This window comes from Callionymus lyra, chromosome 16 (assembly GCF_982586985.1).
Source record: "Callionymus lyra chromosome 16, fCalLyr1.hap1.1, whole genome shotgun sequence".
NCBI classification, from domain to species: domain Eukaryota; kingdom Metazoa; phylum Chordata; class Actinopteri; order Syngnathiformes; family Callionymidae; genus Callionymus; species Callionymus lyra.
The window spans coordinates 2,591,136-2,619,091 of NC_141833.1; the positions used below are offsets into that span (position 1 = coordinate 2,591,136).

The 27,956-nt window shown below is 37.5% G+C and overlaps 1 protein-coding gene across 2 annotated transcripts; it reads right to left on the minus strand.

Annotated features, from left to right (window-relative positions):
- Positions 1–7,046: 7,046 nt before the first annotated feature.
- Positions 7,047–27,929, minus strand: LOC148063217 (nucleoprotein TPR-like). 2 transcript variants are annotated; one of them, XM_087810347.1, is made up of 55 exons: positions 27,692–27,929; positions 26,791–26,895; positions 25,766–25,830; positions 25,593–25,683; positions 25,375–25,478; positions 24,877–25,041; positions 24,414–24,506; positions 24,250–24,330; positions 23,961–24,048; positions 23,560–23,697; positions 23,363–23,457; positions 22,934–23,131; positions 22,756–22,863; positions 22,463–22,680; positions 21,739–21,902; positions 21,521–21,645; positions 21,303–21,451; positions 21,045–21,207; positions 20,828–20,962; positions 20,214–20,354; positions 19,935–20,121; positions 19,670–19,848; positions 19,458–19,598; positions 19,110–19,226; positions 18,821–19,024; positions 18,581–18,756; positions 18,355–18,502; positions 17,552–17,689; positions 16,978–17,109; positions 16,029–16,159; positions 15,751–15,961; positions 15,576–15,680; positions 14,766–14,879; positions 14,579–14,683; positions 14,291–14,488; positions 14,067–14,105; positions 13,323–13,517; positions 13,137–13,236; positions 12,497–12,684; positions 11,980–12,050; positions 11,709–11,905; positions 10,938–11,123; positions 10,696–10,802; positions 10,483–10,554; positions 10,088–10,333; positions 9,819–10,017; positions 9,539–9,744; positions 8,642–8,713; positions 8,486–8,577; positions 8,159–8,271; positions 7,980–8,078; positions 7,783–7,918; positions 7,623–7,720; positions 7,360–7,458; positions 7,047–7,252 (listed from the first exon to the last, which is right to left on the minus strand). In XM_087810347.1, the coding sequence occupies exons 1-55, from the start codon at positions 27,840–27,842 to the stop codon at positions 7,206–7,208; spliced, it is 7,425 nt and encodes a 2,474-aa protein (XP_087666473.1). In that variant the 5' UTR covers positions 27,843–27,929; the 3' UTR covers positions 7,047–7,205. The 2 variants fall into 2 exon arrangements, with proteins under 2 accessions (XP_087666473.1, XP_087666472.1); XM_087810346.1 differs by having other exon boundaries at positions 10,696–10,805.
- Positions 27,930–27,956: the final 27 nt, after the last annotated feature.

Genomic DNA, 27,956 nt, shown 5'->3' on the forward strand with positions numbered 1-27,956 from the left:
GTTTGTAGGTGAAACTTCCAGGTCAGCTGAGCTGCTTGTGATCCAGGCTCAGGGATACACTGATCGATGAACCGTCAGTGAGGAGGTGTGTCCTGTCAGAGACATCAGTGCAATATAGTGTGTTGTTGACTCGCACTTTTATAACATAGTTCAACAACAAAACAAGAATTATTTTCTTTTTCACCTCAATCTTGATTCATGCATTCACCTCACTCTTGATTCATCTATTCACCTCACTCTTGATTCATTTTTTCATCTCACTCTTGATTAATGTATTCACCTCACTATTGATTAATTTATTCATCTCACTCTTTATTCATGTATTCACCTCACTCTTGATTAATGAATTCACCTCATAAACTCACTCTTGATTCATGTATTCACCTCAGTATTGATCCATGTATTCACCTCAGACTTGATCCATATATTCACCTCTCTCTTAATTTATTTATTCAACTCAGTCTTGATCCATGTAATCACCTCAGCCTTGATCCACATATTCACCTCACTCTTGATTCATGTAATCACCTCAGTCTTGATTCATGTAATCACCTCAGTCTTGATCCATATATTCACCTCACTCTTGATTCATGTAATCACCTCAGTCTTGATCGATATATTCACCTCACTCTTGATTTATGTATTCACCTCAGTCTTGATCCATATATTCACCTCACTCTTGATTCATGTAATCACCCCAGTCTTGATCCATATATTCACCTCACTCTTGATTCATGTATTCACCTCAGTCTTAAACCATATATTCACCTCACTCTTGATCCATGTAATCACCTCAGCCTTGATCCTTATATTCACCTCACTCTTGATCCATGTAATCACCTCAGCCTTGATCCTTATATTCACCTCACTCCTGATTCATTTATTCAACTCATTCCTGATTCATTTACACACCCTGGTCTGGAAAAGCGCTATATAAATAAAAATTACTTACTTACTTACTTACTCTTGATCCATGTATTCACCTTAGTCTTGATCCATGCATTTACCTCACTTGTGATTCATTTATTCACCTCATTCCTGATTCATTTACACACCTCACAAACTCACTCTTAATTCATGCATTCACACTCTGGCTGGGGAACATGACATGATGAAGAAAGCTACTGACCTGTGAGCAACGCTCTGCTCTGAAGACTTGTGTCCATGTTTGTAGGTGAAACTTCCAGGTCAGCTGAGCTGCTTGTGATCCAGGCTCAGGGATACACTGATCGATGAACCGTCAGTGAGGAGGTGTGTCCTGTCAGAGACATCAGTGCAATATAGTGTGTTGTTGAATCACACTTTTATAACATAGTTCAACAACAAAACATGCATCACGAGGATCAAGACATCAATGTTTGACAAGTTTAGTCAAAATGTTGAGCTACTCACTGAGTTTTTTGAAAATAAGTATAAATGTGCGTTTTTCCAATAATACTTGAAAAAAGACCAACCCTGTTCTTCACTTAACTTTTATTGAACAAAACTGTTACTGTAAGACGTACCTTTGCTGATACTCAAACTCTGCTTTTATTTTGTATTCTGCATTGTTGAAACGATGGTAGTAATATTATAATAATGATGTATATATGAAGTATGTACAACTGCAGTAAATATACAAAACATTGTTATGATCATGATCAATGCTTAAAGTGATAGTTCACCCAATATTCAAATGTAACATATTTTCCACTCACCCTCATGTCAACTAAGGGTTGGAATTATTTTCAGATTAATCTGTTCTTTTTAGAGACGAAAATGTTGTTCATTTTAATTTTAATGTTTTTGGCCATAACTAAAGAACAATTACTCTAATTGAAAATAATCCAGCCTTAGTCGACATGAGAGGAGAACGTGAGAGAAGTTTGAACTTTGAGTGAACGATCACTAACTAGCGTTTTATTTGTAGTTTATTTATATATAGCTTAAAGGCAAACAGAGAAAGTGAACATTATGAAATTATATTTATTTTTAAAGTTAAAGAGGTTCCAGGGTTTTATATCATGAAATGGAAATGGAAAATGGGTCCAAATGGCTTCCTGAGTTGTTAAGGTTGCCGACCCCTGAACTAGAAGAAGGAAGAAGTTCATAATGTTTTAACGATCTTCTTCACCTGTCGCTGCCACACCTGTCCAAAGTTCTACTTTATCACTTGATGATTCGTGATCAACACAGCTTTACCTCTTTCACTTGTTGTTGATGCGGTTTCAAATAGTTTTGTTCTTTTCATCCAGGAAACACGACGAGTCTTGATTCTGATCCAAATGCTGCACATGTCCTCCAGGTGTCCACAGCTTCACACACTTGACAGAAGCTTCCATGACTGTGATGGACGAACATATCAGACTTCTGAAGTATTATGTGACATGTGAATCACAACTTCATTACACTGAAGCAGCGTCTTGAACAAACCTGTTGTTTTACTGCTAAAGATGGAGGATCACTTTGTGTGGGAACCTTCATCACAAGCACATCCCTCAGAACACACACATATTAACCACCTTGAAGAAGTGACAGCAAAGATGAAGATGATGATAAGACAAGCTGTACTGTCTGAGGAGGATTGTGAGGACGAAGATTCCTCGTTGTAACAGGACCAGACAAAAGAAGCTCCTCAACTCAAGGTAGCAGAGCTTGTTTTCTATAGAACAAAGTTCTGCACTTGGACGATTCGTAATGTTTTATTTTAGCATCAGGGAAGTACTGTTACTACGTTATCATCGTAACTGTTGTTGACATATGCTGAATACCAATTCTCCTATGATTTTACTACTTATACCTCTACTACTTATACTTCTACTACTAATTCTACTACTGATTTTATTACTTATACTTGTACTACTTATACTTTTACTACAAGTTCTTCTACTGCTTTTACTACTTATACTTGTACTACATATACTTCTACAACTAATTAGACTACTGCTTTTACTACTTATAATTATATGTATACTACTGCTTCTACTACTGCATTAACGACTTATAATTGTACTACTTATACATATACCGGTACTACTGATTTTACTTCTTATACTTGTACTGCTTGTACTAATACTACTTTTACTATTAATTCTACGTGTACTTTTACTACTTATTATACTTCTGCTACTTTTACTTATACTACTACTAATTCTACTTATATGTTTACTACCAATTCTACTACTGCTTTTACTACTAATTCTACATGTACTTTTACTACTAATTATACTACTGATTCTACTACTTCTACTACTAATACTTGTACTTTTACTACTAATTCTAATTGTACTTTTACTACTAATTATACTACTGCTTTTACTACTAATTCTACTTGTACTTTTACTACTAATTCTACTTGTACTTTCACTACTAATTCTACTTTTTATTGCTTTTTTTTCTCTTTCTTCCTTTTCTTTTTCTTCTTCTTCTCTTCATCTTCTGTGAAAGACAGAAATCACGAGTTGAGTTGTACTGAGTAACAGATAAACAAAGAGGGTTGGACACGCCTGGTTGGACTTATATAACATTTATGTCTAATCCATTCAAGAATCAGAAAGTGGAAAAAGGTGTCGACCCGTAATGATTGACAGTTTGACGTGAAACGATTGAGAAGATCCGGAGCTTTGAGAATCTGTGCATTATTTAATAAAGAGTGGATTTTAAAAAAAATATTAGTACGAAAAGAAAACGTGCGCCTGACAAACGTTCCAACAAAGACAAGTGGAGCAGAACGTCACAAACACACCGAGAGTGTCAAACAAGTTTCATCTGGACAAACATAAGTAAATGGGGTTTCAAATGAGGGTTTCATCTTGCTCACCGGTGCCGAAATATCAGCCAGCGTTATGATGTTGAAGGAGGACCACAACGTGGAGACAGGCTCAGTGTTAGCAGGGGTTCCACACAGAAGGGGAGCGAGTTTCTCTTTGATCAATTAAATTTTGTCAGTAAAAAATCTCAACAAAGCATTGCTGTCAGCTTCACAGAAGACGGGGGTAATTAGAGCAGCAGGAGACACAAGAATTGATTGTGTCAAACAAAACTTTTTCTTATTTGTCATTACCAGTTTCCGAATGTAATCAGATCTGGCAGTTTCCATAATCTCATTGTATGAGGACACCAGATCCCTGACGTGAAGTCTGTGCACTTCAAGTTTAGTGGACTTCCAGAGACACTCAGTCTTTCGACAAAGTCTCTTCGGACTCACTTAACAGGTGCCACTTGATCCAGTATTTCAACACAAATTGAATAGTGAAACAGTGAATCAAATTGTTGTTTGAAGGAAAGAGGGTCAAACATAGCAGAAAAACTATATGCAGTATCGGCTGAAATAGCACGCCTCTGAGACCTAACTTTCAAGGGCTTAGGTTCAGGGATGAAGTCCAGGTTAAACAAGACAAGACAACATTACAAATGTCCTGGCCAAGAGTAAAAACTAAGTCTAAAGTGTGGCTCGGAAAGTTGATTCTACTCAGTACTGAGCAAGGGGTCTAAATACTTATGACCATGTTATATGTCAGTTTTCCTTTTTTAATAAATTTGCAAAAATGTCTACATTTCTGTTTTTTTCTGTCAAGATGGGCTGCTAAGTGTACATTAATGAGGAATAAATTAACATTTAAGCTTTTTAGTAATTAGTGTGGCTGTGTATATAGCCCATTAGAAACATACAAGAACAAATTTGAGGTAGGGGTTATTAAAGATTGAGGATTGATAAGATTGATGAGTTAGTATGCAAGTATAATAATTATGTACATATGTTTATGTTACACTTCAGCTGCAGCTGTCAATCCATTGCATGGCCCATAAAAGCATGCATTGATCAAAACATTGTTGGAACAAGCAAGTATTTCACAAATCAGCACTTTTTTTAAGTTTAAGTTCAATATTGTAGGACTTGCTTAAGATATTGAGAACCACTATTACACAATTGGTGAGTATTTGAGTCTTTTAATACAACTCACCTTTTCCTCTTGCCTTAAAAGAAAAGATGTAAGGAAATTGATCATTAAAAAAATTCACATTAGAAAGAACACAATAACTGATGGTACTAGCTGGGTTTATGTGGGTCATATTTGCTATTGGAGCGTTTTAACTATATATAATAATACAATAGAAAACATACATAAAATGTCAACACGCTGAACCTAAAATAATTTTACAATATACTTATTTATCATTTTGTGTTCATCATGACTTCCTGGTGTAGGCAAAAAGGACCCTTGTACCACTGTGAGCAACATCAGACGTACTGTCATCAGGCCAGTATCGCATGCATTCAATATTAACTTGTGATAATATAATTGATTTATATAATAACCATGTCATCTTTGACAATTAATATTATGCTTCCTAGCTACAATATTAAGATTTAATGATCAATTTCTCTAAATTCTACATTCAAATGATATCATATTTTGTGGAATAGTCCACATCTTCAAGAAGAGATCAATGTCAGTCAATGATTGTTACCCATGGGAAGTATTTATTTATCATAATCTTAAATTTTCCATTTAAATGATCTAAAACAGGGGTGCTCACACTTTTTCGGTTTGCGAGCTACTTTTATAATGATCAAAGTTCAAAAGATCTACCTTCATCAAATTTGCTCAACATAAGTAAGAACATACTTCACTCAGATGACTTGCACTGAATGAAGTGAATGGACTGAAAATCAGTCATGATGGAATGATGTGTGGATTTAATCATCTTCATATAAATACTGACTTACATAAATAACTAGATTCAAATAGTGCAGTCCGTGAGGAGCATATTTCCTCATAAGAAGATACTTTTCCTCTGAGAGTAACTTCCAAAAATGTCCATGAGACCTGGTCTTAAGCTCAGTGTCAGCCTGTGTTAAATCTCATCCTCCACTGCAGACAAGTTCAGACTCATATGTACTAAGAATTGCATTGATTTCCAACAAAAAATGGTCGTTCATTCGAACCCAATTGGTGCACAAAAAATATTCAGATGTTAGAATCTGTGCGTGACACGAATTCGAGTCTTTTTCCATGTCAAAATCAACAAAGAATTCAGACGGGTTCATCCCTTTCCATGCCTCCATTTCAATATGTCCATCATATTCAAATGAAGCACAAGAATTACATTTCTCCATTTCTGTGATCATGAAAAAACAAAAACAAATGAAAACATGAATTCAAACTAACAGTTTATATTTGTTCATTTTAAACATGTCTGACATGAATCACACTATTGTAAATGAGTTCAGATTTGCTCCAGTGTAAATGTTTATATTTTACATACACGGTTATTAACAAGAATACTGCATTTACAGAGGCGAGCAGTGGATTATTTTAATTTTAATAAAACTTGCATTATTTTGTTTACTAAAAAAACAAACCTTATAATTCTATATCGTTTTTCTGAACTGCCTAAAATGACTGTCGGGAAGTCCACACGTTTTGCTCTTTTTATTCTCGATTCATATGAACTTCGCCGTGCGTACACTGGAAGAGGCGGGAGCTCTGATTGGCTGCTGTTCATGTCAATCAAATTGACAATCAAACGGCGCATCAACTATTTGATTGACACGCACTGCAGCCAATCTGAGCTCTCTTCACTATTTTCTTATATCACTGAGGTGCGCTACAGAGATTTTCTTGTGCGCCCACTGAGGGCGCACAGCTTAGAGGGAACATTGGGTCGTGTACATAGGCAACTGGCTCTTTGCCGCCATAAACCAGAGAGAGGAAATAGAGCACCCACAACTACTTTACGAGCACCTGATGACTCAGGGATTCAAAGTAAATCTGATATAGGTGTGTTTATAGACTCGGCTCAAGCAGCTGTAAGACTGACGAGGAGAGTTCAGGCAGTCAGGGACAGTGTGCCTTACTTTAGAGGAAAGATTCTTGGAAACAACATTTAAACAGTTTTAATTTTTTCTTGTTACATATTTATCAATTGTGGGCTAATTGTTAATTGTATTTGTGGACTTACTGAAGGTACATTTGCACAATTGGTAAACCTTTAAAACAATTGTGACAGTGTAGCATTGATAACGTCATGAATGTGTGTATTTAAAAATAATAACCATCAACATTGTTGCCAGTCGACTTTATTATGAAAACTAGACCTCCCAACGTATGGAGGCATGGATATGAAAACACGTTAAAAACACACTTTTATACAGGACTTCATTAAGAAAGCTAATGAATGTGTTTGTCTACATTATTTAAGATGAGTACGTAGCAAGGTCATCAGTGCATGCTTCCTCTGCCACCTCCTCCTCTTCCTCGAAATGGTCCTTAAAAATGAAATAAATTAACATCAAGAAAAGATGTGGTGATAAATTTCCATGACAACAATAACACAAATGGTGACTGAAAACTTGTCCTCGGGTCAATTAGGTACCTCGGCGGGATATGAGTGTCCGGCTCTCGCCCCTCCCTCCTCGGCCTCCTCGGCTGGTGAAGGTGGAGATCAGCCGTCGCTGAGCGACAACACTCGAGTCTACAGCAGCATAAAAATAATAAAAACACTTACTAAACATAGCAAACACATTAAATAAAGACTGTCAATCAAACTGACACAAGCTTTCTGTGATAACACTTAAATGTTTTGACTTTTTGATTTGTTTTTCTGGTTTCAAAGGATTTTTTAAAGGTTTTGTTTACCAGGGTCTTGGCTGGTGGAAGACAGCGAAGCATCTTCACTCTGCTGACCTGCTCCCTCCATTTCAGCAGAGTTCTCTAAGGGCGCTTCGATGGTGGAGCTACAGAAACACAAACTTTGTTTTAGAGTTCTGGACTTCAAGTGAGATCCCTTACAACTTACCTGTCCCCTTCTTGATCCATGAAGACCTCATCTCCATCATCTCCAGCCGCTGCCATTCCAGAAGTGGCAGTTACCATGGGAACAGACTGGGAAGCCATGTTGTCTCCACTGTCTGAAGGCTCTGTGAAGACGGTCACTGCGCACATGGACAGTCAACGACACGTTCTTTTGGGTTCATGTGACTGCGTGTGTCTCACCTGGTGCAGCCACCTGCAGAGGTGTTGTGGGCACACTCCTCCCCCCTCCATCCTCATCATGAGCAGCCAGGAACAATGGAGACTCGTACATACCAAGACCTACACATCAGACATGTGATCGGAGAAGTCTGGTGTGAGACTTTATTCGTTTGTTCAGTGTTTTTTTTACAACATATTACCGCCTTGTGAGGCCAGCTGTCCCAGGTCCGAGTGTGATGAGGACGCTTGAGCCAGCAGATCTTCTGGAGGTCCAAACCTAAAGCGGGTAGACAAGCCTGCGACCTGTGGTGAGCTGAAAAAAAAGAATCTTTAGATGTATCTGGCTTCTCAGATTCACCTTCTTAACATTTTAATCAACCAACAATTTAATTGAAAATAAGCAGAAAAAGATACACTTTCTGCTCATGTCAAGACGATGTGACACTATTCTTGACTTCACCATTTAATTCCACTTACAAATGAATGACACAGCATTTAGAAACTTAAATTAAATGTGTGTTTCTTACTGTATCGCCTCAGCAAAGCCATCAGTGCGGTGTGGGACCACCAAGGTGGGAGTGCTGGGAACCATCCTGTCGTCGTCATCAAAGAAATGTTGCTGCAGTGGAGACAAATTTTTATTAACATTTGATTAGGGAATAAAAAACGATCACACGTCTTACCATACTCCCAATTCCAGGGGTCAACTGAGGTCCACGTCCCACTGATGGCCGACGCAGCTGAGAAGACTGTCTCTGATGACACAAAACACCATAAGAAAAGTTATATTAGTAATAAAATTATAATAATTCATTTTAAATTTGAAAACGTGTATTGACCGATAATTCCTAGGTCAGTTGCTCAAGAGAAACAAAAAGACTTTGGCCTGTTTCTCCAGTAGAAGCTTGACTGCTATGTTTTGTCTCCATCTGAAGGTAAGAGGTTGTATTTGTCGTATTTGTTGATGTAATGACCACTAACCTGCCACATACAAAGAAATAACGATATTTGCAGTGTTTGTAAATAATAAAAACCTCGGGCCATCAAGTTGTAAAACTCACACATTTGGGTGTAAGGTAGGGGTGGGCAAACTCGGTCCTCAAGGGCCGCAGTGGGTGCAGGTTTTTGTTCCAACCTGTGGCCCTTGAGGACCGAGTTTGCCCACCCCTGGTGATAGGGGATGGAGTGTGGGTGATGGAGAAGATGACCTACTCGATCCAAGTTACTTTTTAACAACTAAGAATCTGGTGTGAACTATATTCTTATTTATATCCTAAATTCCTTTTCATTTTCATTCCATTAATATATTACTTGGAACTCTACGTTCCTAAACAAATATCCATCTATTCATCCATTCATCCATCTATCCAACTGGTCACAACAGTTGCCCGGGATCTGGGGTGTGAGCCTTTCATGCTCAATAATAATAATAAAAAACGCACGGGAAGAAAGTTTGTTAGAAAGGTAGAAGTTTATATAGACCTGATGATTTATTTTCTAATGATTTGGACAATTTAGCACTTAAATGAAAGAAAAACCTTTCAGAACACCACTTGTTGCCAAAATCATGTGATACACACCTGCATGTGTGGGGGGCCCAGCTCCGGGGCAGGTGGTTGGATATGGAGACGTGGAGGGAGCGGATGAGGGGGTCTTCGAGGTTGGGGTAGGCGAGGTGTGATTGTGGAAGTAGAGGGGGAAGGTGTAGAGAGGGTGGGGGTGGGGGGGAAGTACAGAGGGTCTCTGAGAGGTTCACACTCTGTTGTGATGACACTGCTAGCTTCACCTGAAGGCAGAAACTGCTGTTAGAAGAACAAAACTGGAGCAAACATGAAAAATAACCCAGTGGGAGACACTCACCCTGAGACTGCTCAGACGGACGTGGAGATTCAGAAGACGTACTACACACAACCCTGTCAGGGTTTTGTCCATCAGATGGCTCCTCTTCCACGCCTTCAGAACATCTGCTCTCCTCACCACTTCTGAGAACCATCTCACCTTCATCATCATCATCATCATCATCATCGTCGTCGTCGTCATCCTCGCCCTCCTCCTTACACTGAAGTGAAAATAAACATGAAGCACACACAACCAAAAGCAAAAAAAACCTCCAGCAAGCAATGCGGCACCTCTTCATTTTCATCTTCATCATTATCCTCCTCTTCATCATCATCATCCTCCTCCTCTTCATCTTCATCTCCTTCATTATCCTCATCCCCGTCGTTCCTCTCAGCTTCTCTGCTCTCACTATCAGTGTCAATCACGATGACATCTCGTATCAAAGCCGATTCCTGTGATGACATCTGATCAAAGGAGACGGACTGGGACACGCCCTCCTCAATTTCCACGTCGGGATAAGCCTGGTCCGGAAGTTCCTGCCGAGCATTTGATAGAAGCATGGTCAGAATAATCTGCTGCTGTGGTGTAGAAATAAAACTCCTGCATTCGTGAACTAGAACACAGTATTACAATCTTGAAAAACGCTGTACGTACCAATGTAGGTAATAAAATTACAGTTACTTACATTTGTGTCGTCTTGCAAATCATCCATGACCCCTTCACTCCTCAGAGTTTCTAAATCTCTGTCAGCTTCAATCTGAAATGGAAAAACAAAATCTCGGTAAATACATTTCGATTATCGACTAAAAACCACAGTGATGCAGCTTTAACAAGATGATTCATTATTATGAAGGCTTTAGAGGGAGTTTTGCTGCAGACCTAGTATTGTCCAATTTACCTGCAGTTCCATCACCGGCCTCAGTCGCAGCTTCTTGCTCGTTGTCGCAGCAGTTGAACTTTCTGGTCGGTTCTCTGTGTCCTCTTCCTCTCTGACCCGCTTCGAACCTCCTTGCAAAATTTTCAATATTTTATAACAGCGAAAGAAATGCAAATGATCTGGGGGTTGGATAAAATCCAGACACCCCATTTCCTATAGAGACTGTGATTCTGGTGTCAAGTCTAAGAGCCGACAATGCTCACCTGTACCAGTGGCAGATGAGGATGCAGAAGGCGGTTCAACATCTGCACTGCTGCCAGCCTCCTGGCTCACTACCTGTTGCTGAGTGGGCTGGACGAAGGCAGTGGCCTGAGTGCTGGTTGGCTGAGTCAAGGAGGGGCCAAGACTGGAGGTGGACGAGTGAACAGAGGCTGCTGAACTCATCACAACTGTGTAAAAGAGAAAAAACAGTATAACATTTCAGCAGACAGAGAGGTTCACATGTGGCTAAGAAGTTTCTGGTTAAATCCCAGCTCAGATTGGAAAGAATGGCCTACTTCATCTGAACCCAAACGGTGCGTTCTAATTGGACGTCTGTGCTCATCAAAGATTGTCCATAATAAACCCCATGTTCAAGCATAAGGGTGTCCCACATGTGCATTCGGACACCCTAGGTTGCAGTTTGATGATTGATGGGGGAGTTCCGTACAGCTTTGAAGAGGGGTTGGGATACGATTCTGTCACAAGTGGAGGAGTTCAAGTTTTTTTGTGTCTGGATCACGAGGCAAGAAAAAGTGGAGTGGGAGATTGAAATGCTGATTGGGGCAGTGTCAGCAGTTTTGCAAAAGCTGCAACAATCGGTGATTATGAAAAGAGAGCCATGCCAGGAAAAGCTCTCTGTATACTGGTCGTTCTGCATCCCTACCCTCACCTATAGTCGTGAAGAGGGGGTAGTGAAGGCCACCTGTGCCCCAATGAGGATAAAGAAGAAAATTGTTCCTATAATTAATAACCAAGAAATAAAAAATTCTCACCCTCTTGGCTATCTGCCTGTGTTGTTGGCATGACTGTGGCAGTGGGTGTGGGTAGAGGCAAAGTAGCTGGTGTAACCATGGGGCGAATGCTGGCTCTTGGGGTAGCTTTGCTACTGGCAGATGAGTTTGGCTTATTGCTAGAGGGATTGCTTGTAGTAGGCCGGATGTTGGCAGTGGGAGTCTCGGACAAGCTGGAGCTGGTGAATAAGAAAATGAAGTTATAGAAAGTCTGTAGATGAGAGAAGGAGATTATCTTGAGGAGAGAATTTACCTGCCCCTGTCCTGAGCTGGAGTCTTCAAAGATACTTGTCTTTGTTCGATACATTTGATCTGTTCGCTCACCTGGTTTGAGAGATAGAAAAAGAAAACCTTTAAAGTTTTTGGAACAAACCTTTTTAAAAATAAAAAAAAAGAAAAGAAAAACATCCACCAAAAAACACACAGTTGGTCTAAAGGAGAGAGGCTCATTCAAACTTATATTATATTATTATATTATGAATATACATTTGAAAATGAATTAAAGTGTAAATGTAAATAATGGAGGGAAATTATTTTAAGTAACGTAAATGTTATACAATTGGAATCAATGGCACATTTTCTACTGACCCCAACAAATCTCTTTGTTGCGCTGACAACAATTGCAATGAAAGATTCAGATTTTCGTCATTTAATATGAACTAAGAAACAAACACCTAAATTACCGTTTTTCTAAAATCCGGTTGTGGGTGCAGAAAAACCCTATAGCTAACTTGGACCATCCCATCTTTACATGAGGAACTTAAATGTACCTTGCTTCCACCCTGGTCTTGCATTTCATCTTTGGTTTCAGCTTGCATATCTTTCAATTCTCTCAGCTCTCTCTCGAGTCGTATAATTTTCCCCTCATACTGGGACTTCAAAGCATTGATTCTGTCCTCCATTTCTTCTTTGTTCTGCTTAAGTTCTTCAACATCCTTGCACATTTGCTCCTTGGCAGCTGCAATAAAAAGACAAATTCCAAGTTGATTATGGGCTTTAAAGAAGCTATAAATAAAAAGGGATTGAATATAAACCAGAATTAAAGTTTACAGCAGAGTAGCGGAAACACTCATTTAAATGTGCTCAATCCTTTTTATTATGAAGTTGTATCAAAGTGAAGCTCTACAGGGAATTCTTAATATAGACTACCATGAATGACATTATGATGTAGAGGATAGCTGCGTTAGTTTTTTGATCAAACACCGAACTCCTTTTGTGATGTAATAACTACAGATGTAAACAGGTGTGCTACCGTTGAGTGGAGGAAATTGTGATCAATATCGTAATGAGTATGTTTTTGAGGAGGAAACCAGAATGAGTGTTCATACCAACAGGGCAATGTGGCCTCATTTATCTGAACCATATTGTTCCTAAAGAAGACATCAGCCGCCTCCAAAGCAATGAACTTACCATTGAGTTGACCGATTTTAGTTCTGGCTGCAACAATCACCTTAAGCAGCTTCTCTTTGTCAATCGTTAATTGCTTCTCTTTATCCTTGTTCTCTAACAGCTAGGAAGGGAAAACAAAAAAGCAAATAATGCAGACTGTCATCTCTTAAAATGAATAATAACTTGGTTGAGCTTTATGGTGGCTACCTCCTGTCGAAGTTTGACCACTTCCTTTTGTACTGCCGAGTTTGCTTCATTACCAGCATTACCATCACTGGAGAGAGCAGACTGGGAACTTTGGCTCGGTTTGGCTGCTTCAGCTCGGCTTGACTCAGCCACCTGGTTTGCTTCTTGCAACTGAAGCTGAAGACTTTTAACGTCAGCTTCCCGATCAGCAACAGCCTGGGACAAAAGAGCCAAATCACATAGAAGATGAGACATAAACCCATGCTAAAGAAGTGACATGACACGGCAGAGATTACAGTCTCCAGTCATTGAAAAAATAAGAAGAGAAACATGAATCTGCCCTTTCATGTGTTCATCATCCATAAGAGGGGGTCTTACCCATGGTTCATGGGACCTTTGCGAAGAATCCTGTCACCATTACTTGATGAGCACACCTTTTTTTTACAAACCATCTAATAATAAAGGCAGCCAAGTTGCGCCTAAGCAAGGGAGGACTTCAAAGTGTGTGTAAAGTATCAATATAGGTGTGCTAACATATTAAAAATAAAGAGCCAAGTTGTCATTTTTAATTTCTGTATTTGTCTGGTACTTTGTCTAGGAATTGTATGATTCAGTTTAATAGATGAGGCACTTAAAATTCCCCCACCATGGAGTAGAATGATATTCCGGTTTATAAAAAAAACAAAACTATAATTGTTTAAATGAAATGCTTTAAATTGTATATTTGTGATTTGATCAATTAATTAAAAAATGTTTGTTCCAAACCTTCTGCTGATTGTCCAACAGGATTTGGAGCTCAGCCACCTGAAACAAAAGCATTCGCACAATTAAATAAAAAGAAACTAGCAGAATTATACAGAAGTACATCAGGATTAATTAGTGGCCAGACAATCATTTTAAACTCAAACTGAAATAAAATATTTATGAGCCTATAAAACCTATTTTTTGTGTGTCAAAGAATTATATTCATCCAACACAACATTCCTCACCTTGCATTCTGATTGGCTCAGAGAATTTTTAAGGTTATTAATCTCCTGGTTCAGACTCTGCTGGCCAGTCTGTTGAGTCAGTTGTTGCTCCTTCTGCTGGAGAGCATCTAAAGCCTGCTGCCGCTCCTGCTGGATAACGTGAATCTGCTTCTGACGGGACTGTAGATTTAACTGAGCAGACTTCAGTTGGTTCTGAACCTGAAACAGGTGGATGCAGATGTAATGTAAATTCCATAATTAGACTACAGATGGCAATACAGATTAGACATTTCTGCATGCGTCCCTTACCTGCAGGGTGCTTGTTTTAGCTTGCTGGAGCTCTTTCTGACTTTGTGTCAGCTGGTTCTGAGTCTGTTGCAGTTGAGTCTGTGTCTGGGTCAACTGAGACTGAACCTGTAGTTGGATTAAAGGTGTGATTCCATAAATCTCTATAACAATACACAGACAGACAATGACTTGAAACAATCCACAGTACCTGAGACAACTGAGTCTGTTTTTGAGCTTGTTGATTTTGAACCTCTTGTAACTTCTCCTTGGTGTTTTGGTTTTCCTTAACAGCTTCTTCCAACTCTTTCTGCAACTTTTTCATCTGGAAAAAAACAATATCAGATAAAAACAAAATAACAATGGATAAAGCAGATACAGATTTCACTGGGACATTTATAAATAAGTAATATATACTTGTAACTAGAGTACGTCAGTACACATGAACACATTATTATCTAGTCTAGTCTGTAAGGTGAACTAAAAGAAACAGTAAACATTAAGCATGTATTAACATTTTACATTATGATTTTTGTGTAATATGTATATATTTGGGGGCTGAGGGGAGAATCACAGTTTATTTAATTATAATCCTTTGTTGGATCCATTTTAATAAATTGTGTGTAAAATAAATCTCTATTTTCTTTTTTTTAACATGTAGACATTCATAGCACTGGATATGCTATAAAGAAACAATGTAATACTTAAAGATGTCTAACAGGCGTTGAAGTTTATATTTCATATTGCATCGAATTTTATGTTGGCTATACAGCATCGTATGGAATAGTATCATGAGTTGAATATATTGTATCGAATGGTATTGTGAGATAAGTGTATCGCATATGTATTCAACATTAGAAGATCAATAAAAGTTTAATCTGTGTCATAAAATCATTGAAGGACCTAAACCCACTATACTAAATAAAACCTAAAAAACAGTTGAGATGAGGTTACGGTAAGAAATTATTATTATTGCTTTTTTTTAATTGGACAGTTAATAAGGGATACAAGAACTGCAAACCTCTTCTTCTTTCTTCTGACTGTCCTCTTTTAGGGTGTTAAACTCTTCTTTAGCCTTGTTGAGCTCCTCCTGTTGATTTGCTACTTCCTGTTGGGCAGCCTGGTTCTGGAATCAACCATTCGACAGAGAGAGGTTAAATATTGAATCAAAGTAAAGTGAAAAACTGCCGACCAACCTTATCATGCAGGACTTTGAGCTCTTCATATTGGCTTTTGTAGCGACGCCCAATTTTTTTCACCTGCGTGATTGTCTTGTTTTTCTCCAAAATGTCATTATTTTTTGTTTCAATTTCTTTTTTGAGTGCATCTCTTTCTGATGTTACTCGGGCCACAGATTCTCTGAGACTTTGGAGCTGAGACTGAGCCACGTTGCTGGTAGCATTGGACCTGATGACATTAGGTGTTAAGAGTTTGGCAAAAATGTGACATGTAATTGTAGAAGATAGGAGTCTACCTGGCTTGTTCAGTCTTCAGCTTGGCCACCTCTTCAGCCAGCTGAGCAGTTTGCTTCTGCTGTGCCTCTCTTTCTGCTGTTAGTTTCTGCTTCTCCTCAGTATCACCACTCTTTTGCTGAATCAGTAATTGCTGCAAAAATAAAATAAAAAAATGGACAAGCAAATAAAAATAAATAAATAAATAAAAAGGTGAAATTTTCTATTGTATGTACATTTCATTGACTAAAAATGTAACAGAACGCGTTCATATTTTGTTCGGAGACAACTTCCTTCTCATTGAACCACAGTCACAGTGATCTGATCTAGCCTTACACCCCAGCTCGGGCTCTGAGGTCTGTAGATCAGAATCTACTGATGGTTCCTCGCACACGGTTTTCGGACCAGAGGAGAGAAATCCTTCCAGGCTGTTGCTTCTTAGCTTTGGAACGATCTTCCTCTCTCTCTCTCTGCACTTGGAGTCTACTGAACCAAGCTTAACTTCATGAGAAAGGAGGGTTAAGGCTCTTACTCAGGGAAATATATATAATGTTATAATACAATAACAAAGTCAAAAAGCAAACATCTAAAATAAAATATATATTATTTCCCAATGTGAGATAAATACACCAAGCCACCAAATATTGTAAAGGGTTTTGTTCAACAAATAAATGCAAGAATTCTGCACGGCTTACGAGTTCAGTTATGATTCCTTATTTAGGCTACCGTTGTAATTCATTTTTCCCTGGATAAATCTCTGTTCAAAAGGCTAATTATTGCACTATTTGCATTAGATATTGACCATTAAGGTGGTCATTGTCACAGAACTGGTTTACACAGTCAAAGTACGATACCTTTTAGTTTACCGATTTTGTTCAACACAATTATATTTTAACATTATAGAACAACATTAGTAAAGTAGTCATATTATAACAGTAGATTGGTGCAGTGTATGGACAATCTGTGATGTACCTGAACTTTGGCCTTTAAGTGTTTGAGGTCTTGTTCCAGTAGCCTCTTATCTGCCTGCAAGGAGCCGTTTTTCTCAGACAGCTGAGACAAAGAATTGTGCAGGGGGGTGATGTCCAGCTGCAGCTTCTTGGTCTGTTTGAAATAGATAGAGATTTATTAATATAGTCAACAACAACACTAAAAGGAATGATAATAACAACATAATTATTTAATGCACACACAAATTCAGTAAATTGTGATGAAAAAAAAAAGGTTAATGTGATCATTAAAAGTTAAAACACCCATTATATGGACTAAAAATAGAACTAATAAAACCATCTCACACCAGGAGTTGTTCTGCAGAACTTGGAACAGTCTGTAAACAGACTATTAGCAGAGTAGAGGCGTCTGTGGAACCTCATAAGACAGATTCTGATGTCTTTTATGTCCAATTCCAATAAGCATTCAAAATGTTACATGATATGTCCTTAATTTAATGATTATTTACTAATAACATATCTTTAGTATGTTTTAGTATGGTTATTATCCTTGAAGTGGATCAGAAAGGAAAAGATCCCACTTTCAGTCATCTTACTTTTGCCTGGGTTTGCTGTAGATCCTGTAGCAGTTTTTCCTTCTCATTTTTCAGCATCTTGTTGGATTCTTGAAGAGCCTGGACACTCTCCATTTTTTTCAACTGTTCCTCCTGTTGAGCCAGAGTCTTCACCGTACACTGTGACCATCAAAGCAAATATTGTTACTTTCCATTTTAAAATGTTTATTTCCATCCTAACCACTGTCATTTATATTTGCATATCAGCATATAGAACACATTTTCCAACAGTATTCAGTTTTTAAATGAATTAATTATGTTGTGTGTTCATCTTCTTATGTGCTTGGAACTTTCTTGTTTTTGCGGGGTTTTTTTTTACAATACCTATAGAAGTCTTTCATGGAATATTCATCTATACTTTTATCAAAAGCACTTTTATGTAGATATTTTCATTTCTTCTGAAGGAAAATCTAGAAGTTTATTTTTTTTTATCCTTTGTATTCATACTGTTTCTCATTACTTGTTGTTCTTGTTATGGCGTGTGGTACATTGGTACAAAAGAGTATTTAGGATGTTGGATTTCATGTTGTTTTGACTCCTTTAGAAAAGCAATGTTACTGTTGCACAGTCTATTTAAATCTACCTGCCTGTTGGATTTTTCTGAGTACTATTACCGAGTACAATTTGTGTTTGTAAGAGAGCATAACAACACTGCAACAAACTAATTCCCTCAGACTTCCTGTTGTGTGCGTCATTATGGGTTTTGTCTTTTTTGAGTGTTGCTTTTCTTCTTTAAGAGTTAGTATAATCTTAAAGAAGTTTTTTATTCATTGTCCACATTTTACCTGCATTTTAACCCTCTCAGCATTCAGAACGTCTTGAATTTCCTTGAGCTCTCGGTCCTTGTTTTGGACAAGTTGTTTGTAGCGAAGAGTTTCTCCCTCGAATGCTTCACACTGGGTCAATGCAATCTCCTTTTCTCGCCTCACAAACCTGTGTAATGTACGTGAAAAAGAACATGGACCCTTTGAAAAAAATGTGCTTTAACATTATGTCCTACTATATACAAACCTGAGTATTTCAAGAAGCTGCTCGGTTGTTTTCTCATCATCATTAAAGGAGAAGTCAAGCTGTGCCGGCTGTTCCTGTTGGCGTTTCTTTGTGGCCATTTCATCAATCTGCTGATGAAGCAGAGTGTTCTGCTTCAAAAGCTCTTCACAGCGACTGTTTTGGGTTGACAACTCGTCCTATCGAACAATGGACAACTTGTTATATTATAACTTCTAACGGCCCACAAGTTAGTTTGGCTACCTTAAGCTGTTTCTCTATAATGTTCAATGAGGTTGTTTTCTCCTGCAGGAGAGAGTTGGTCTTGCTCAGCTGCTCCTCCAACTCTGTCCTTCTTTCGGACTCTTGTTGGGTTCTTTTCTTCAGCGCCTGCAGAGCCTCCACATCCACGACATGAAGCATCAGTTCGCGTTCATACTTGGCCTGAGCTTCCACTGCAATCTTAGTCTGATAAATACACAATTTAATCATTAATGACTCATTATCATTTAACATTTATACAATTCTATGATGATTATCACTGTTACGAAACCTGAAGCAGAGATTCCTGGGTGGCTTTTTGCTCTAGTGTTACAGCTGTGGCTGCCCTCTCCATCGCCTCTTGTAGCTCAGTTTGGCTCGTCTTCAAGTTTCGATGCAGCTCACTGACCTGAAGAAAAAAGAAAAAAAAGGTTTAACTTGCAATGAAATTCAAAAACTGTGGTGCAAATATATCGTTAGATATTTAGAAAAAAGGTAGAAGAAAACAATACATATTTAAAACAAAAACATTTTTAATTAACTTCATACATTGCTCATTTATTTGTTCTACAAAGGTTTAGGAGGAATACATGTTTTAGATAAAAGTTAGGTTAAATAGCCATAGCTAAAAACAACTAACTTGTTTCTCTATAGCATCCACAGCCTTCCTCTTCTCCTCTTGTCCTAGCTGCTTCTGTTTCTCCACTTCCAAAATCCTGCTCTCCAGCTGCTGAAGAACAACTTCTGACTCATTGAGACGACTTTCAAGAGGAGTTCGGGACTTGGCGGGGAGGAAAAAAAACACAAGGTTTAAGTTGACTTTAAAAAAGAGAGCAGATTATATTTTGTTACCTCTTTTTCTTCCTTTAGACTGTCTTCGAGGGTAAGAACCACAGATCTGTACTGTTCTACTGAAGCATTGGCATTCTTCAGCTGCTCTGCAAGTTCACCGTTTCGTTCTTCAGCAGACTGGAATTTTTCTTTTAGGTCAGTGACTTCCTTTTCTGACATGCTGGGCTGGGTTGAGGTGCCTGTTATCCAAAATGAGTCAAAAACTAGTAAGTTATAGGACCATTATCATTATCATAAAAGGAAAAGGAAAACAAGAGTCCTATACCCCTGAGTGGTGTTCTCAAGCCACCTGCTCTAGATACAGGTGTGCTGATGGTCTCTGAGGATGAAGCTGCTGCCAACTGGGCTTTCAGCGTTGTGACCTGCTGCTCAGAGCTACGCAACAGCTCCTTGGTCTGCTGCTGCAACTTGTTCTGAGTCTCCAGTTGTTTCTTTGCCTCCAACAACTGTGCCTGTTAGAGAGAAAAGACAATGATTAAAGTGCCTTTAGATTTTGTTTGATTTTCACTTTTATAACAGAAACCATCACAATAACTATACATACATCCATGTTGCGTCCAAGAGTGTGTCTTTGTGCTACTTCCTGGTTTAACTTCGTCTTCATCGAGGTCACTTCTGCCTCCAAATGCTCAATCTTATTGTTCAGGCGTTGGCGAGTCTCCGTCTCGGTGCGCTCCATAGTTAGCTTCAGGTGAAGAAAACTTGAGTGTTAAATAAATAAAACGTGTAAAACTGTTTAAAGTTTAATATAAATAAGCATAAATTATTGAACTATTACCAAGTGGCATAGTCCTAGATCACATGACAGAACCAAAACATACCAATTGAATTAGAATACTACAGTATGTTTTTAACATTCATTTTAGTAACATAATTGTCTAAAATAGAGAATTTTTTAAGTAATAATCACTTAAATGTAATCATTATCCAGTTAGAAAAATGTTATATTATGGTATTTTAGTTTAATTTGTATTTTACCCATTTATATGCATTTAATTAGATTGCATACATTAATATGGATACATTTGTTTGACCTACATTAATTATGATTGTTCCTTTTTTCTAAAAAGGTTTATTGTCCTTCATCTTTTAAATGCAAGCGTTTCTCCAATTAGTTTTCTTCTATGTCGACATTAGGTTTCTTTCAAATAACAGCACCTGTATCATTTTCAGGTTAGTGGACAGCAGTTTCTGGTTGCGTTGTTCTATAAGCAAGGCTTCCTTCTCTCTGTTGATGTGGCTTTCTGCTTGCCGCAGCAGATCCTTCTCTTTTGTCAAGTTCTCAACGCGGGCCTTCAGACACAACAAGAGCATATATGTAAAACATTAAAGAAGCACATGAGTGTAATTCTTAAAGAGCTCTTCTCTTTCTCACCTCTTCCAGTGCCAGTTTTTCATTGGCTTGTCTGAGATCTTGAGTCATTGTGAGAATGACATGCTCATGTCGTTGAGCTATTGCTGACATTTTATGGTTTATCTCCTTAAGAGCAGAGGTCTCTCTTTGGAAGGCTGCAACACTTCCCTGCAGCATATCATACCTGATGAAGAAAAATTGTGCTTTAGTGAAGATGCTATTAAGGACAAATGACCCACACACACACCATAAAAAATGAGCAGAATTCAAAAAGGTCACCTTTTGTTGCTAAACTCTAGTTGAGAGGTCAGCTTGGCATGACTAGATCTAATCTCATTCAGCTGCTTTTGCAGACTGTCATTAGTCTCGTTCAATAGTTTGTCATTTTCTGCTTTCTCTTTCTTGTACAGAGCGAAGGCATCATTCAGCTGTAAAAGAGAATCTTGATTAGATCCAAAACATAATGTTTAAAACCTGTTGGTCTGCCTGCTCCATGCCTGTTTCAAAGCAGCTTTGGCTTGTGTGGTTTGAGCCAACTCAGCTGCAGCAGCTCTCTGTGGAGTTGTGCGTGTGGCTGGAACTGATGGGCGAACTGGTGTGGGTTGAGAAAATGAATCTGAACCTAAAGAAAAAGGTTACATTCATATAACAAAATCACTTTTAAAATTGAACCATAAATTGTTTTAGATGCAGGATGCAAGTCGTTATGAGTCACCTGAAATGGGCAGGTTGAAGCCTGTGCTCTGGGTCAGCAAAGCTTTGTACATGTCCCTCTGTCGAGCACTAGAGTCAGCCAACTGTTTCTGCTGGTTTCTCAGATGCTTTAGCTGCTCCAGCTCCTTTTGTGCTTTACTAAAACTCGCCTCCAACTCAGATATACTGGAATAATACATTGGTTGAAAAAAAGACAAATATAATAAATTGATAAATCATTTTAAGAGTTATTAGGTTAACACTGATGTCCTAGATTGATGAAAATACAATTTGTGTCTAAATCCTACATTTCAGGTTGTTAATTGTGGTGAAATACTGTCAATTGATGCCTTGAGGATTTTTATTGTTTCATTACATTGACGAAGAGAAAGTAGAAAAAGAAAACAAAACAAAAAGGAAATGTATGTTATTTAATCCATCCCTCAAAGTACCCATCTTTCTTTCATCCAGACAAAGAGTTTAAAAAAATATTTAAAGTAAAATACTAAATGAAATAGTAAAATGATTATCAGTGAACAATGAACAACAATAGATAATTGAGTTATTTGACGAAATTTAATTTATTTAAACGAAACCCTGGTGAATTTACAGACAGAACTGTTATGATTTTCTTCTCTAGCTTAAGTGGTTTAAGTATCTTAAGGGCAATTCATACATTCAAGATTAATTAAGTAACATTTTGAATGAAAACAGAAATATCAGTTAAGTGAACATTTTGTTCTTACCGAGCAGATGTCATTTCACTCTGTCGCTTGTTGACTGTGTCTTCCAGCTGCCTGACATGTTCCCGCAGATTCTGATTCTGCTTCTGGAGCTCATCAATGCTGCGGAAGATCTGGTTTCGAGGGCCTTCAGAAGTACTGGAAATGCTTTCTGTGCTTACATCGTCTTTGGTCACTTTAGATCCTTTGCATTCCTCCAGCTCAACCATCAGTGAGCACACCTACATGAGCAACATCCTCTTTATTTTGTGTCTCCACAAAAAGATGGGTTCATAAAAAATAAAAAATAAACCGACCTGTAGAGAGGTATCATCAAGTATTCTCTCTGCTCGCAGCTTTTCCTTTTCCAGGGATTCATAACACTCCTTCATATCCTTTTTCTCCTTTTGTAGACAATAAATCTCCTATTGAGGATAATAAAACATCAGTTGTGCAGTCTTTCATTCTTACAACAACATATCCCTCAACACATACCGATCTAGCCAGATCCAGCTTGTTGCACAGGGAGGTCATGGAACTCTGCATGCTCTCATACTCCTCCCTCTGGCGTTTAAGGACAGGTGCCTTCGACTCAACTTCCTTGACGATCTCATCCAAAACTCTGCTGACTCTTCTGGTCTCCTGCTTCTCCAGCTGAAGCTGGGTCTGACACTCAGCGTAAGCATTGTACAGCTAAACAAGGACAAAAGTTGCATTTGATTTATGACCTCAACAAATGATAATTTTGTTTGTTTTTTCAGTGTTTCAACATTAACTTCTCTATTCAAGTAATATCTATTATAAATGTAACCGTGTTGTTTATTTATATGAAGCCCATCATTCAGAAAATGAAGAATTATTTGTGAATGGAGTCAAACTCAAATATTTGTTTGAATTATTTGAACTTTGAGTAATTCATCTTACGTCAAAGAATTTCATTCCAGGTTTGACAACGGCAGCTATTGCTGCTGCTGACGGGCACAGGGAGAGCAGTTGCTGCTCAGTCAAGGAAGAACCACCTGGATGGAAAAGAAAGAGCATGCATTCAATTAAAAATGGATTTTAAAAATTGGTAGACTTGGCGTTTATTGCTGATGAGAAAGTGCAAGTTGTGTTCTCACAGCAACGTTTGCCAGATGCCTTCAGTGCAGAGTTTTCAAGCTCCTTCTCCATTTTCTTCAGCTTCTCTCTGAGCTCAGCCTCTAGATGCGTTTTCTGCCGCTCTCCTTCGGATACCTTCTGTTCCAGAAGTTTGTTGGCTGGATGTGAAACAACAAACAGATCATACAAAAGCCCATCTTCATTTAAAAACACTTTTGGATGGTAATTGTTAAAGGAAATGTATAATCTTTATTCTTTTGGAATATTATGAAAGCTCAGACAATATACTTTATTTTCAATGAGCAACAAAAAATGATTTAAAGTGTATTGGGTTTAATGTTTTTTTCATAGTTTTAGTTTTGACTTCGATGTAGCCAGTACATTATTCTTCAAACGATTAAGTTGAAGGAGAGACCGTTACCTTCTGTGCTGCTTTTCAACACCCTGGCAAGTTCTTCGACAGCTCTGCTCAGTTCTTGGTTCTTAGTCTCCAAGTCTGATGCTGCTCCCTAAAATTAGAAGTTGAGAAAAAACACCAAATGAAGGTCTGTAAAAAAGCAATAAAACTGACCATAGCATCTACAGTATACTTAGGAGCAAGAAGATATTTCAACAGGTTTTTTTTTTAATAATAAAAATGAATTGTCTATCACTGTGTGCGGTGCAAAGTCAGTTTAAGCTGAATGATAGAAATTGATGCATAAATATACCTTGTAGAGAGAAGAAAGTTTCACATGAGCATTTAGCTCATTGCGATATTTCTCATCCATGGTTGCCTGTTCTTCTTTAGCCTTCAACAAAAATCCCAAATTAATAATGTAAAACTTTTATATGCAAATAAATACAAAAGTCACAATCGAGCAAATGTGCATACATTTTTCAGCTTGTGGTTGAGATCTTCTGCCATTTTCTTTTGACTTTCAGTGGAATCCCTGAGTGAGTGAAGTTGGTTTTCCAGCAGCGAAATCTGCGGAAAAATGAATATTCACATGCACAGGCGCAATCATGCAAAAGGGAATTGCGATAGTTATAGAAACAGACATAAAAGTGAAGTTGAGGAAATATTGATAAAAGAAGACATTTTATAGTGCTGTGTTAAAATTAAGCTGCAGCTCCTGCATGCCTAGCACAACAGACAGCTTGCCTAGTCCAGTACAATAAATAATGAATCCGTCTTTTGAATGTAGTTTATTTGGAGATAAAAGATTCAAGTGAAGGCAAAAACCTATATGAACCGGTCTATAAGCTTTAAATATGTACACAAACGTAAGCTTCAGCTTATCCTATGTACATCATTTTAACAGTAATTTAAAATATTCCAAAACCAAATCCATTACCTTCTCTTTGCTGCTCCTCAGATCACCCTGCAGTTCCAGGATCACTTTGCCTTTTTCTCGGTTTGTGTTTAACATCTCATCAGTCTTGGTCTTCAGCTCTTTATTCAGCCACTCAATGTTCTTCTCCAATAACTCTTTCTCTTGCTCCATGCGCTTTTCCCGATACTATAAGATGTAAAAGAAAATTATAGAATAATATTCACAATGTAAATGATGAAAAGCATAAAATCAAACAAGGACTTTTCCAACATAAAACTAATTGAAAGCTTTCGAAACACTAAACCCAAGTCTCCTTCAATCACATGCAATCAAAACAAAAAGAAATCCAAATCCATTTAATTATTTTATAGTATCATTGTTATATAGAGATCACCATTCATCACCACTTCAATTATAGCTACCGTTTTAGGACCTACATATTTTAAACATTATGTCCAGAATAAAAAAAATCACTAAAAATGTTTTTAGATAATATATTGTTGACATTCAATTACCAACCTGAACTGTCGCCTCAGATGATTGGATCTCATCCAGTCTCAACTGCAACTCAGTCTTGAGCTTGCTGGTCTCAGTCAGCTTTTCATTTAGACGGTTTACATCCTCTTTAAGTAAGATAGTAGATAAGCAAACAAAATGTATTCAAACGTTTTAATGAAAGATTTTAATCATTACATTTCAAGTGTTTCAATCCTGATCTCAAATTGCCGGTTGCTCACCTGTTAGGGCTTCCACCTCTTGTGTTCTCTTCTCCAGCAGCCGCGAAACCTCTCGATTCTCCGCCTCGATTTCATACTTTGTTTTTGTATGCTTGTAAAAGACAAGTAGAATTAACTTTTATATAGGAACACAGTCATGTCACTAAATGTTTGGTTTCGTTTGTTGCATTTACCTGCTGAGATGGTTTGTCTTTTGATGTGTCCCCTTCAATTCCTTTTAGCGCACTTAGTTCTTCACCTGGGGAAGGATTTTTGTATGGATGCATTTATATATATATATATTGGAAATTTTGTTTGGAACAAGGACCCACACACCAATAATTTACAGTACAATTAGTTCCCTCGAGAACAGTTTTTCAAATTAAAGAGCTTTTATCATTGTTTAAATGCATACGCCTATCAATCCTTATGCTCAATTTAGATATAGATCACTGTAACTAGCAGTCAAAATTATTTTTCGGACTAGCAGATTTTAATACAGTCGAGTCACTTTCATTATTCACGAGCAGATTCAGAACGTTATGAATAGAAATCGAATGAACTTTAGAAAATGGCAACGATAACCAGCCCTAGTTTGTAAGGAGATCATGTCGTGTGTGGGAAAAGTTTTTTTTCATGAATTAAAAACATATTTTAGACCTCAACCATAAAAAAACTCTTTCAGCTTCTCCTCAGTCAAGCAGCATCCATAAATCCATTATTAGATTTGTTAACATATTTTGTGTCGTTGTAATATACAATTATATTTGACTTTGTTTCTTTAATTTGTATTAATTTGTGAACCTTCATTTATTTTGAAGCAAGGGACTTGCTAACCGAATGAGTGTTGTTCTAAACACCTGCATATTATTTTATATTTTTGGCTTAATAAAGATTTTTTTTTATTATTAATTATTTCTACGTTTTAATACTGTTAAACCCATAATTTAACACATTTCAAATAGATAAGCTGCTTATAAAGATGCCTACTAAATAAAATAAAATGCTTAATGAATGAGTCAAAATGCTTATGAAAACATGGAGTCAAACTCAAATATTTGAAACATCTAGTGTTTAACATAAATTAGTATAACATTTTAAAATTCATATTGAAAGAGAACACATTTTAAAGAACAATATTTTGTTCTCATTAATACAACATGATGGTTTGACTAGTTGGGTGAGCACAAGAAAGAAAAAAAAAATCATGAATACTTACTGAGCTTCTTATTCTCTTCCTTGACCGTCAACAAATCCTTGGTTGCTGTGAGGGTCTGCTCTTGACTATCTGTGAGCTTCTTCTCGATGTTGAAGTATTGTTGCTCTGTCAAACGCATTACATTTTAAAATAAAATGCAAAAAAAAGTTTTTAACATATGTTTTTGCAATAAAATTGTAAACAGGGCGGTTGAAAATGTTAAACTCAGAACAAAATACGTTTACGTCGCACAAAAGGTTGTTGGTAATAGGAACAAAAAAGATTATAGATAGATTTAAAATTACTTTTGGAAATTGGGGTTCAAGTCATCGAACAAAGCGTAAAAGTACCAACAAGTGCAACGACAAAAGTACAGATACACATTCTTCGCCTGAAACAAAGGATAAACTTAAATGTAGTTGTTCATGAATCAGCAGTATATTTTAAATGTTTCTTAGTTTCATATGAAGTATATGATTTATTAAAAACAATTAAGCTGATCAGTTGTTAGCCCATCAACATGTGACATTTACAGCTACCTAAATATTAGATTATATAGACTTTATTAATCCCTCTGGAGATCCCCTTCGGGAAATTAAGTTCCAGTTCACAGCGAGTTTCATAAAAACAAAATAATAAGTGCAAGTATAAAGAACATAGATCAAAAATAAATAACATAGTTCAAAAGGAAATAACTCAAAGAAAAGGATACAAAGATTAACATAACATCATACTTTCACTGCGCTTTTGCCCCCAAATTCAGAATATGATAGCATTAGTTAGCATAAATATTTGATTGGGTTTAAGAATACCACATATATAAGCATTACTGTACATGGTAAAAATTAGATATTTTAATCAAATTAAATAAAATGTCACTACACAAAGTATTACTCTATAGTTTAATTTGCTAGCTTCTTACCGCTATCAGCTTTGAATCGCTCGTGCTGCGTTTGAAGCGCCTCGTTAGCATTTTGCAGCTCCGTGACAAACTTCTCCAGCTTGTTCTGAACACCTTTGGGAAGTTTGTTCAGCTCCGTCCGCTCCAGCGCCTGAAGCAGGACGACCGCCATGTTCGGCAGCTAACCCGCAGATTTAAAGAACGAAAACAAATGCTTCAGTATGATAAAAGAAACATGAACAATCTTCCTTCTTGAGACGGCCGGGTCGCACAACTGCGTGATGTC

Coding starts and splice junctions, on each gene's coding strand:
- LOC148063217 (XM_087810346.1), bottom strand. CDS start 27,842: ATGGCGGTCGTCCTGCTTCAGGCGCTGGAGCGGACGGAGCTGAACAAA. Junction 22,681..22,755: donor TTGATGATACCTCTCTACAG/GTCGGTTTATTT, acceptor TTGCTCATGTAG/GTGTGCTCACTGATGGTTGA. Junction 21,903..22,462: donor AGTGAAATGACATCTGCTCG/GTAAGAACAAAA, acceptor GTATTATTCCAG/TATATCTGAGTTGGAGGCGA.